The sequence below is a fragment of the Sycon ciliatum genome, chromosome 11 (genome assembly GCF_964019385.1).
Source record: "Sycon ciliatum chromosome 11, ocSycCili1.1, whole genome shotgun sequence".
In the NCBI taxonomy this organism is placed as follows: Eukaryota; Metazoa; Porifera; class Calcarea; order Leucosolenida; family Sycettidae; genus Sycon; species Sycon ciliatum.
The window spans coordinates 21,794,016-21,806,515 of record NC_088653.1 but is presented as its reverse complement, the minus strand read 5'-3'; the positions used below and the strand labels follow the sequence as shown (position 1 = coordinate 21,806,515).

Below are 12,500 nucleotides of genomic sequence, written 5' to 3'. Positions count from 1 at the left end.
GTACTGTTCACTGCTGCTACTGTTGTTGTTGCTGCTGCTGCTTATGTTGTTCCTGCTGCTGCTGCTGCTGCTGCTGTCGTTGTTGCTGCCGCTTCTGCTGTTGCTGCCGCTGCTGCTGTTGCTGTTGCCGCCGCTGCTGCTGCTGCTGCTGCTTCTGCTGCTGCTGCTTCTGCTGCTGCAGCTATTGATGCTGCTGCTCAGCATGCTGCTACTGTTGCTGCTATTGCTGCTGCTTTTGCTTTTGCTGCTGCTGCTGCTATTGCTCCTGCTGCTGTTGCTGCTGCTGCTGCTGCTGCTATTCAGCGCTATTCAGCTGCTGCTGCTATTGCTTCTGCTGCTGCTATTGCTTCTGATGCTGCTGGTGTTGCTGCTGCTGTTGCTGCTGCTGTTGCTGCTGCTACTGCTGCTACTGGTTCTGCTGCTGGTGCTGCTGCTCACTAGTACTGTTCACTGCTGCTACTGTTGTTGTTGCTGCTGCTGCTTATGTTGTTCCTGCTGCTGCTGCTGCTGTTGTTGTTGCAGCCGCTTCTGCTGTTGCTGCCGCTGCTGCTGTTGCTGTTGCCGCCGCTGCTGTTGTTGCTGCTGCTATTGCTCCTGCTGCTGCTATTGCTCCTGCTGCTGCTGTTGCTTTTGCTGCTACTGCTTCTGCTATTCAGCTTCTGCTGCTGCTGTTGCTTTAGCTGCAGCTGCTGTTGCTGCTGCTGCTGTTGCTGCTACTGCTGCTACTGGTTCTGCTGCTGGTGCTGCTGCTCACTAGTACTGTTCACTGCTGCTGCTTTTGCTGCTGCTGCTGCTGCTATTACTTCTGCTGCTGCCGCTGCTGTTGCTGTAGCTGCTGCTGCTGTCGCTGCTGCTGCTGCTGTTGCTGCTACTGCTGCTACTGGTTCTGGTGCTGCTGCTCACTAGTACTGTTCACTGCTGCTGCTGTTGTTGCTGCTGCTGCTGCTATTGCTGCTGCTGTTGGTGCTGTTGCTGGTGTTGCTGCTGTTGCTGTTGCTGCTGGTGTTGGTGTGGCTGCTGCTGTTGCTGCTGTTGCTGCTGCTGGTGCTTGTGCTGCTGTTGCTGCTGCTGTTGCTGCTGCCAATGTCGCTGCTGTTGCTGCTGCTGTTGCTGCTGTTACCGCTGCTGTTGGTGCTGATGCTGCTGCTAGTGCTGCTGCTGCTGCTGCTATTCAGCTGCTGCTACTGCTGCTATTGCTGCTGCTGCTGTTGCTGCTGATGGTTGCTGTTGCTGCTGCTGCTGATGCTATTGGTACTGCTGCTGGTATTGCTGCCGCTGTTGCTTTTGCTGCTGCTGCCGCTGCTGTTGCTGCTTCTGCTGCTGCTGCTTCTGCTGCTGCTTCTGCTGCTGCAGCTATTGCTGCTGCTGCTCAGCATGCTGCTAATATTGCTGCTATTGCTGCTGCTGCTGTTGCTTTTGTTGCTGCTGCTGCTATTGCTCCTGCTGCTGCTGTTGCTGCTGCTGCTGCTGTTGCTTTTGCTGCTGCTGCTGCTATTGCTTCTGCTGCTGCTGCTGCTGCTGTTGCTGTAGCTGCTGCTGCTGTTGCTGCTGCTGCTACTGCTGCTACTGGTTCTGCTGCTGGTGCTGCTGCTCACTAGTACTGTTCACTGCTGCTGCTGTTGTTGCTGCTGCTATTGCTCCTGCTGCTGTTGCTGCTGCTGCTGTTCTGCTGCTGCTGCTGTTGCTGTAGCTGCTGCTGCTGCTGCTGTTGCTGCTGCTGCTACTGGTTCTGCTGCTGGTGCTGCTGCTCACTAGTACTGTTCACTGCTGCTGGTATTGCTGCTGCTGCTATTGCTGCTGCTGTTGCTGCTGCTATTGCTCCTGCTGCTGCTGTTGCTGCTGCTGCTGTTGCTTTTGCTGCTACTGCTTCTGCTATTCAGCTTCTGCTGCTGCTGTTGCTTTAGCTGCTGCTGCTGTTGCTGCTGCTGCTGTTGCTGCTACTGCTGCTACTGGTTCTGCTGCTGGTGCTGCTGCTCACTAGTACTGTTCACTGCTGCTGGTATTGCTGCTGCTGCTATTGCTGCTGCTGTTGGTGCTGTTGCTGGTGTTGCTGCTGTTGCTGTTGCTGCTGGTGTTGGTGTGGCTGCTGCTGTTGCTGCTGCTGGTGCTGGTGCTGCTGTTGCTGTTGCTGCTGGTGTTGGTGTGGCTGCTGCTGTTGCTGCTGTTGCTGCTGCTGGTGCTGCTGTTGCTGCTGCTGTTGCTGCTGCCAATGTCGCTGCTGTTGCTGCTGCTGTTGATGCTGTTACCGCTGCTGTTGGTGCTGATGCTGCTGCTAGTGCTGCTGCTGCTGCTGCTATTCAGCTGCTGCAAATGCTGCTATTGCTGCTGCTGCTGTTGCTGCTGATGGTTGCTGTTGCTGCTGCTGCTATTGCTGCTGCTGATGCTATTGGTACTGCTGCTGCTATTTCTGCCGCTGTTGCTTTTGCTGCTGCTGCCGTTGCTGTTGCTTCTGCTGCTGCTGCTTCTGCTGCTGCTGCTTCTGCTGCTGCAGCTATTGATGCTGCTGCTCAGCATGCTGCTACTGTTGCTGCTATTGCTGCTGCTTTTGCTTTTGCTGCTGCTGCTGCTATTGCTCCTGCTGCTGTTGCTGCTGCTGCTGCTGCTGCTGCTGCTGCTGCTGCTGCTATTCAGCTGCTGCTGCTGCTATTGCTTCTGCTGCTGCTATTGCTTCTGATGCTGCTGGTGTTGCTGTAGCTGCTGCTGATGTTGCTGCTCCTGTTGCTGCTGCTGTTGCTGCTGCTACTGCTGCTACTGGTTCTGCTGCTGGTGCTGCTGCTCACTAGTACTGTGCACTGCTGCTACTGTTGTTGTTGCTGCTGCTGCTTATGTTGTTCCTGCTGCTGCTGCTGCTGTTGTTGTTGCTGCCGCTTCCGCTGTTGCTGCCGCTGCTGCTGTTGCTGTTGCCGCCGCTGCTGCTGTTGCTGCTGCTATTGCTCCTGCTGCTGCTGTTGCTGCTGCTGCTGTTGCTTTTGCTGCTGCTGCTTCTGCTATTCAGCTTCTGCTGCTGCTGCTGTTGCTGCTGCTGCTGTTGCTGCTACTGCTGCTACTGGTTCTGCTGCTGGTGCTGCTGCTCACTAGTACTGTTCACTGCTGCTGCTTTTGCTGCTGCTGCTGCTATTACTTCTGCTGCTGCCGCTGCTGTTGCTGTAGCTGCTGCTGCTGTCGCTGCTGCTGCTGCTGTTGCTGCTACTGCTGCTACTGGTTCTGGTGCTGCTGCTCACTAGTACTGGTCACTGCTGCTGCTGTTGTTGCTGCTGCTGCTGCTATTGCTGCTGCTGTTGGTGCTGTTGCTGGTGTTGCTGCTGTTGCTGTTGCTGCTGGTGTTGGTGTGGCTGCTGCCAGTGGCGGGTTTAGGGGGGGGGGGGCGCGGGGGGCGCGCGCCCCCCCCTCAAAAATTTCGACCCAGGTTTCGAAAAATAATACAGGGCGCGCGCCAGGTCGAGCTAGACTAGCTAGGCTCGGGGCGCGCGCGGCCTGAGTAGAAACGATTGTCCAAAAGCGGTTGCACGGTGCGGTGCTCGAGCTGGTGTTGATTGTACACACTACAGACTACAGTACACTGTACAGTCTACAGTACAGAGTAGAGTCTACGTACAGTGAGCATGCACGGCTACAGAAACACGGTGACCTGACTGTGTACTGTTGTACAGTGTGATCCCTGCTGGGACGCGCTCGACTCGAGGCGTCTTCAACGGTACAAACATCGAAGAAAAGTCTTCGATCGAGTCAACCAAAACACGATTCGAATGCCGAGGACTCAGGCGATCATCCTCGTTCGAATCGTGTTTTGGTTGACTCGAAGGCTTTTCTTCGATGTCTCAGGGACATCCCAAAAGGCCAAGCTCTAGCCAGCAGAGCCTGGAATTTTTGTAAAGCGTTCCTGTGGCGGCGCAACTCCTGCTGCCGCTCCAACAGGAAACAGTGGGAGTGATGAAGACGCTGTTATTCCAGACAATCCAGTTGAACTTTCGGAGCGGACTGACAGTCAAACTCCGCCAGACATGGAAGAACCTGTTGTCAGCGAGCAGCCAGAACATAAAGAACAGCGCACAGTGACAAGTACCGCTGCCTATGTAAAGGATACTTTGAGAGCGGTGAGAAATTGCTGGACTCGCAAATTTGAAGTTTACAATGTACATTTGTTGCTGCGTGTACAGAAATACTGCTCGTGGTGTGTGAGATTTACGGCTTGTTGTTGTTGTTGTTGTTGTTGTTGTTGTTGTTGTTGTTGTTGTTGTTGTTGTTGTTGTTGTTGTTGTTGTTGTTTATTTTACTTCACCAAATGCCGGAACAGGCAGAGATGCCTTCTCACCTGCCCATAGGGCAGGTTCTCACAGAATGATGATGGGATGATATGCAAGGGAAAACAAGAAATGATAATAATAATATAACTTATAAGACAGAAAGGACCAAAAGAAGAAAGGGAAAAATTTATATCAAGAACAATTTCATGGAGTCAGAAATAGAAAGACAATAATTTCATGGAGTCAAAGAATTGAAAGACAATCTCATGGAGTCAGGAACACGTGGTTGATTTTATAGACATGCATGCACAAATGATTGATAGATGAGAAGGTTGGAATTTATGGCAGATAATAAAAGTTTAACGAGGACAAAGTAAGTATATCAATGGCAGAAAGAGCTTTTCGGAAGGGACCAGGGACACGTATCACTCTAAAATCAGAGGGGAGAGCGTTCCAGAGAATGCTTCCCCAAAACATCATGCTCGATCGTACCGCAGGCCCACGGAGAAAGGGAACTTGAAGCAAGTTCGACACTTGTCCCCGTGTGGTGCGCTGATCCTCCGGAACAGTCTCTGGGGCCGTTCGGGTGAATAACTTGAAGAAGGGGCTACAGGAGGAGCTTCTTGACATTGGTTTTCAAAATGGCTGACCTGGGACAGTAGCATGATGTCATCTACCCCCACCCCATCCCGCCTTGATCCCGGCCGCAACCCCCCCTCAGCCAAATCCTGGACACGCCACTGGCTGCTGTTGCTGCTGTTGCTGCTGCTGGTGCCTGTGCTGCTGTTGCTGCTGCTGTTGCTGCTGCCAATGTCGCTGCTGTTGCTGCTGCTGTTGCTGCTGTTACCGCTGCTGTTGGTGCTGATGCTGCTGCTAGTGCTGCTGCTGCTGCTATTCAGCTGCTGCTACTCCTGGTATTGCTGCTGCTGATGTGGCTGCTGATGGTTGCTGTTGCTGCTGCTGCTATTGCAGCTGCTGATGCTATTGGTACTGCTGCTGCTATTGCTGCCGCTGTGGCTTTTGCTGCTATTGCTCCTGCTGCTGCTGTTGCTATTGCTCCGGCTGCTGCTGCTGCTGCTGCTGTTGCTATTGCTCCTGCTGCTGCTGTTGCTATTGCTCCTGCTGCTGCTGTTGCTATTGCTCCTGCTGCTGCTGCTGCTGTTGCTATTGCTGTTGCAATCATTACAGTAATGTCGGTCCCTGAAGAACTGGGGGTGGAGGGGGGTGGAGGGGGGTCAGCCTCCTAGCCTAGACTGTTCGTATTTTACATGTATTACAGTTTATGCACAGTTGAGTCACCGTGTATACATTGGTATGCTGTGCTTGGTGAAATTCTAGCCTGGTCGTTCTTCACGCTCCGTTCTTTGGCATCCAACAGACCTGTGGTGTTGGATTTCTTTTCACACCACTGTTGAGTTATCACAGTGCTGTGTGCTTCAAGCTTCTTTTTATGTGCTTTGCGTTTGCTTGCATTGCCAGCTGGTAACCCGTTCCACTCGGAAACGTTCAACTGCGACATTCAGCCATGGCTGAATGAAGTGCCTGCGGAGAGACTGCGCAATGCGGCCAGAGAGGCTCACCTCATCACGGATCGCATTACGATTGACACACTGAAACGGACTCAGGCCAACAGTGGTAGTGCGGATCACAACGAAGCGCTTGTCAAATCAATCGTCGCTGGAGGCCGGGATGCTTACCAGAAGCTGTGCAATGTCGTCAAGACGCTGGGCTATGATGGCAGGCATGAGCAAATGGTTCAACTTCTTCGGCGGCCGGGGCCTCAGCTGGATGCAGGTAAGGTGACAGGCTACACGCCCTTGTCTTTGTAAGGTGACAGGCTACACGCCCTTGCCTTTGCCCCAATCCCCAACAAGATACTGCAACCCTGGGAACTTTCGGTGGTGTCATATTTCGGTATTTCCCAAAATCAGCGATTCGGTAGCGCGAAAATCTCGGTAAACTATTTTTCCAGATCCGAAAATGCATTCTGCACATTGTGTGGTATGGGGGGGGGGGCATGGCTGTGTGGTATGGGGGGGGGCATGGCTGTGTGGAATGGGGGGGGGGGGGGCATGGCTGTGTGGTATGGGGGGGGGGGCATGGCTGTGTGGTATGGGGGGGGGCATGGCTGTGTGGTATGGGGGGGGGGGGCATGGCTGTGTGGTATGGGGGGGGGGGGCATGGCTGTGTGGTATGGGGGGGGGGGCATGGCTGTGTGGTATGGGGGGGGGGGGAGGGGCATGGCTGTGTGGTATGGGGGGGGCATGGCTGTGTGGTATGGGGGGGGGCATGGCTGTGTGGTATGGGGGGGGGGGGCATGGCTGTGTGGTATGGGGGGGGGCATGGCTGTTTGGTATGGGGGGGGGGGCATGGCTGTGTGGTAGGGGGGGGGCATGGCTGTGTGGTATGGGGGGGGGCATGGCTGTGTGGTATGGGGGGGGGGGCATGGCTGTGTGGTGTGGGGGGGGGGGGGGCATGGCTGTGCGGTATGGGGGGGCATGGCTGTGTGGTATGGGGGGGCATGGCTGTGTGGTATGGGGGGGGGGGGGCATGGCTGTGCGGTATGGGGGGGGCATGGCTGTGTGGCATGGGGGGGGGGGGCATGGCTGTGTGGTATGGGGGGGGGGCATGGCTGTGTCGTATGGGGGGGGGGGGGGGGGGGCGCATGGCTGTTTGGTATGGGGGGGGGGGGGGCAATGGCTGTGTGGAATTTTGGGGGGCACATGGCTGTGTGGAATTTTAGATCGCGTTTAATTTTTAGGTAAAACTTACCTTTACCGAAGTTACCGAAAATAGATCTCCACCGAAAGTGTCCGGTTTACAGTAGCTCGAAGGTGGCAGGCTACATGCCCTCCTTTCCTTTGCCCCAATCCAGGCTACATGCCCTCCTTCTCTTTGCCCCAATCCAGGCAACATGCCCTCCTTTCCTTTGCCCCAATCCAGGCTACATGCCCTCCTTCCCTTTGCCCCAATCCAGGCTACATGCCCTCCTTCCCTTTGCCCCAATCCAGGCTACATGCCCTCCTTCCCTTTGCCCCAATCCAGCCTACATGCACTCCTTCCCTTCACACCAATCCAGGCTACATGTCCTCCTTCCCTTTGCCCCAATCCAGGCTACATGCCCTCCTTCCCTTTGCCCCAATCCAGGCTACATGCCCTCCTTCCCTTATCCCCAATCCAGGCTATATGCCCTCCTTCCCTTTGGCCCAATCCAGGCTACATGTCCTCCTTCCCTTTGCCCCAATCCAGGCTACATGCCCTCCTTCCTTTTGCCCCAATCCAGGCCACATTCCCTCCTTCCATTTGCCCCAATCCAGGCCACATGCCCTCCTTCCCTTTACCCCAATCCAGGCTACATGCCCTCCTTCCCTTTGCCCCAATCCAGGAAACATGCTGCATCACGAGCCAAAAGTGCTGGGTTCGCGGATTGTTCCGAAAATGCTTAAAAAAATGCCGCCATATTACACGGGGCCTAGTAGGTACTACTACTGCTACTGCTACTGCCACTGCCACTGCCACTGCCACTGCCACTGCCACTGCCACTGCCACTGCCACTACCACTACCACTACTACCACTAGTACTACTACTACTAGTACTACTAGGTAATGCTTAGATCAGTGCATGCGTGCAGTGCACACCATGTACCAGACAGTCCTGAAATAAATATTTCAATAATCTGTTTCACTCATTTTACAGACAGTGCAGTGTAAAAAGTGTTTCTACTTGTGCATCAGCATCACGTATATGTACATGTACGTACATCAGTACATTTACACCATTGACATTACCACCACGTATATGTACATGTACGTACATCAGTACATTTACACCATTGACATTACCACCACGTATATGTACATGTACGTACATCAGTACATTTACACCATTGACATTACCACAGTCTGCACAGGACTTCACTAAATACATGATTTGTAGCGGTGGAAAAACAACGCAACAACTACAAAGTCCGAGGATAGTTCTGAGCTAAACACGTACCGTCACCTCCTCGCACACCGACCACCGGTGCACCCAGAATTCGTGCAATCATCTGTCATGCAGGCAAAGTAAAAATATTTTAAATAATACTTGTAGCGTCTCCTTGCACGATGTTGTTGCCTGGTGCTCCTTGCAGCTACTTGGACGCAAACCTGCCCGCGACCCATGGCGTCCGACGAGCAGAAGCTGCCAGCTTCTGTCCGAACTGCCCGTGATTTGCTGGCTAAGGCAGTTGAGAAGGCTGGTATTCAGATTAGCGGTGGACTTGCCAGCGATGCCAAAATCCCATTGAAAGATATTTTTGTCAACTTGACGTTGCTCACAAAGGACGAACTTTCCGAACTTTTCAGTAACGAGTCATCGTCCTTTTCGTCTGGTTCTGAACGAGCACGCCAGTTGAAATTGTTCTCCGAGGCTCAGCCGCAAAGGGTCGCTACGGCCGAGCGTGGCATTGACCTGGAAGATATTTTCTCCGCTACCAGCGAGCGGTCTTGCAATCAGGGGACCGCGCCACGCCCGGGCTGTGACCATGAGGTAGCTGATTCTGGTTTACTGGCGCGTGCCAAAGAACCCGTGGAAGAGAACATGAAGAATGTTCTAGCGTTTGGAAGCGCTGGCTGTGGCAAATCCACGATCTTTCTGATCATGCTGGAATACCTCTGGTCTAAAGGTGAGCTGTGGCGTGGAAAGTTTGATCTGGTACTGACAGTGGAATTACGGCTTGCCGAGGTGCAAGCTGCTACGAGCTTGTGCGACTTGCTGGCACGTCGATTCTCCAGTCTGGATGTGGAGACAGATGAGCTGCTGGAGATGTCCCGGTTCTTTCGCAGCAACCAGTCCCGTCTTTGCATTGTGCTAGACGGGCTGGATGAGTGCAAGTTGGACAACTGCAGTGAATACATGCGTGATCTACTGTTGAGAAGGCGTAGTGGTGATATGCATGTGGTGGTGACGTCTCGACCATGTACTGATGCTCATACCCTGTCGCAATGTGGAGAGTATAAACAGCAAGTGGAGGTGGTTGGATTCTCACCAGACAACGTTGAAACGTACGTGAAGAAAGTGGTGGGCGGTGTGAAAGGCGAGGCTTTGCTGGAGCAGCTCCGCTCACAAGAGGGCACAATGTCGCTAATGAGTACACCTCTGTTTGCTGCGCTGGCCTGTGAATTGTTCATGGACGACAGAGACGGTAGTAAATTGCCGGAATCCAGTACAGGACTGTACGAGTTGCTTGTCCGCCGTGTCATGGAACGACGTGCGGGCAAACGCTACAAGACGCTTTCCACCATCAAGACGGACGAGATTGAAGTGTTGAAGGAGCTATCTGGTTTTGCACTCTCTATGCTAGCTCAGCAAAAGATGGTGTTCAACGAGGAGGATGTCATTTCGGCACAACTAAGCGCGCCTGCAATTGAATTAGGATTGCTTATGGCTTACAAGAGCACCAGCTCAACAGAAGACCGGCAATATCGTTTTGCTCACTTGTCCATTCAGGAGTTCTTGGCGGCCTGGTACGTGTGTAGCGAGATGCTGAACGACGAGAACGACGCTGCGTGGCTGGTGAGGAGAGTCGGCCATTACAGCGGTCACATGACCATGTTCTGGCGTTTCCTGATCGCGCTCACACCGCCAAAGCCCGCAGTCGCCATCATGGAGCATCTGTGGCGGATAATCTGCGACGACGACAACGACCGTACACAACGTGCATGCAGCCAGACTGATACACGCCTGCTCGACGACATTGTGAGCCGTTCTCAGCCAACCAAGCAAAGCAACGACGTGGACCGTATCCATGCGGTGCTGAAATCGGCGCTGTCAGTTGAAAAGATGAAAGAGCTCGCCGATCAGCTGCTGGTTGGCACCGCCGGGCAAGGACGTGGTCGTCAGCGTGTCGACAATGCTCTGCCGCGAGGCAGGGAGTTGACGGACGACTTGTACCTGGATACTCTTGTAAGCGTATGGAAGAACGAGGCAGCGGAGGTGAGAGCAGAGGTGTTCCTGTCGGCTGTACGTAAAGTGGATCCCGAGACCGCATCGCATTGTGAGCAGCATGCGATGACAAGCGCAACATCGGAGATATCGACACCATCGGCACCTGGAGCTGCCCCGGCTGCTACTGCCGCACCCATACGGCCTCCTACACATCGCGGGAGAGAACGCCGTTGCCGAGCTGATTTGTTAGTAGCTTATCTAGAGCACTGCCAGTATCAAGGTACGTCATCTTGTAATGGCCATTGTTCATTCTTCTCTCAGGTCTTTTCTCTGAAATTTAGTGGTGTGAGCCTCAGCCTGTTAGATTGCACTGCCATTGCTCATTTCCTCACAACCCATTTTTGTGTGGACGTGCAGGAAGTGCACCTTAATTGGTGTAGCTTACCCAGCACTGGTATGCGCTGCATTCTTAATGGCTTGGCACACTACACACATGTACGTGTGCTCTCTTTGCAAGGGAATCACTGTACCGATGGTAATGTCTTTTCATCAGCCATTTTGTCCGCATCGTCCAGCCTGGAGGAAGTGGAATTAGGTTGGAATAAAGTCGGCATTGACGGCTTTGGTTTGATCTGCCGAGCGCTGAGTTCATGTAGGAAGTTGCGGTTTGTTGTACTTTCCTGGTTATGCAGTGGTGAGTACGGTGCTGATGTGCCGCTCACGTCCATTCTAGAAATTCTCCATTCTTACAGGAACCTGGGTGTACTGTATGTCCCCGGGTATTCCTTCACGTATGTTCCTAGATCGGAGGAACGACGTGTACTAGCCCAGTTCGTACAGGCTGTTCGCCAGTGTAGCAAGCTTTATGCGCTCTGCTTCTCTCCACAGTATGGGGATAACCGCAGGTTGGTGTCCGAGCTACAGCCGCTGGTAGATGATCCTGAATGTGCTCTCGAGATGATTGGAGAGTTCTGATTGTAACTATGACAATGTACAGTTGCCATGGTTATAGCCAGCACCAGCCCCGGCACAGATTCTCTCTGGCGGTGAGCACTGTGTTCTATTCTTGTACAAAACTTGATTTTTCAGCCGCTACAGTTAACTACTTGCCTATAACGGGGCAGTGCAAAGCCCATTTTCCTCTTGCCCAGGCCAAACACTGAGTTGACCGTATGTGCTTTCCTTGCCAGTGGTGCCTGTCTATATAGCAGATAATTTTCAAAAACTTTTCAATCTTTTCTCAATTCTTGAGCGCTGCCATGCTAACACTGCCTGCAGTACAAAAATATTATTTTGAGTGTCTTGTACTGAGACGATGTTTTCACTCCATTTCCTTGTCTCTTCTGTGTTTCCTGAATTACACTGACAGTTGGCTGTGTGCAGTGCACCGGTATGCAGACTGTATGTTTGTTTGTGAAGAACACGTGGAGTGATTCACATGAATGTCAATCACTGGCATTGTGCATGGGTTAACATTGTGTGTGGTATGACGGAGAAAGGTTTTTACCTGGCTCCTGTTATACCGGCACAGCACACACTCCTGTGCATATTATAATGCATGTGTTTGTGTGTCCGGAGAGGGGGGGGGGGGGGGGGGAGTTTCCGAGTGAACTGGCTAATGATTGTGTTCGATTTTGCAGACGTGGTCTTACAGATTGGGAGCAGGGGGGGGGGGGCAAGAGTTAGGGGTGAGCATGTGTGTGTGTGTGTGTGTGTGTGTGTGTGTGTGTGCTCTCCTTGAACGAGACAAGGTACAGCAGATCGAGGAGACACTGAAAACACGTATGCATGTGTGTGTGTGGGGGGGGGGGGGGGGCTGGAGTTTCCGAGTGAACTGGCTAATGTCATGATTGTGTTCGCCTTGACAGATGTGCTCTTACAGATTGGGAGTACCAGTGGGGAGGGGGGCGGGGGGCAAGAGTTAGGGGGCAGCAACGAACGTATGTGTGGGTGTGTATGGAGGGGGGGGATGGGGGTGGTGCATGCGTGTGTGTGTGGGGGGGGGGGTGCGTGTGTGTTTGTGGGGGGGGGGGGGTGCATGTGTGTACGTGTACGTTTGTGTGTGTGTGTGTGTGTGTGTGTGTGTGTATATGTTCTAATACGATGGGAGAGAGGGTGATCGCCTACTTCTGTATAACACAGGAGAGTCACTTAGTGTTGGAAAATGAGATCAGAAAATGAGAAACGATTACCGTATTTTCCGGAGTATAGTGCGCACTTTAGATGTGCTATTTTAGGCCCTAAATCGCAGGTGCGCACTATGCTCCGAATATGAAAATTTAATGCATGTACTTCAACGAAGATTGGGGGTGCGCATTATACAAAGG

The 12,500-nt window shown here is 53.0% G+C and overlaps 2 protein-coding genes and 2 pseudogenes across 3 annotated transcripts in view; 1 reads left to right on the top strand and 3 right to left on the bottom strand.

Moving 5' to 3' along the window:
- The window catches only part of LOC135827638 (transcription factor SPT20 homolog), a 1,313-nt pseudogene extending 1,018 nt beyond the window's left edge, over window positions 1-295 (bottom strand).
- Window positions 1-12,500, top strand: part of LOC135827571 (uncharacterized) — a 95,311-nt gene that overhangs the window by 12,153 nt on the left and 70,658 nt on the right. Inside the window, exons 3-4 of one of the 2 annotated variants that reach the window (XM_065340039.1) lie at window positions 5,724-6,038; window positions 8,378-11,555. In XM_065340039.1, coding sequence (XP_065196111.1) covers window positions 5,724-6,038; window positions 8,378-11,148 — 3,086 coding nt within the window. In that variant the 3' untranslated portion in view covers window positions 11,149-11,555. Of the gene's footprint in view, window positions 1-5,723; window positions 6,039-8,377; window positions 11,556-12,500 lie in introns of those variants that run through there. The other variant, XM_065340038.1, reaches the window with a different exon arrangement.
- Window positions 1-12,500, bottom strand: part of LOC135827574 (protein white-like) — a 75,719-nt gene that overhangs the window by 21,490 nt on the left and 41,729 nt on the right. The window lies entirely within an intron of this gene.
- On the bottom strand, window positions 913-3,326 carry LOC135827637 (ras-interacting protein RIP3-like; annotated as a pseudogene).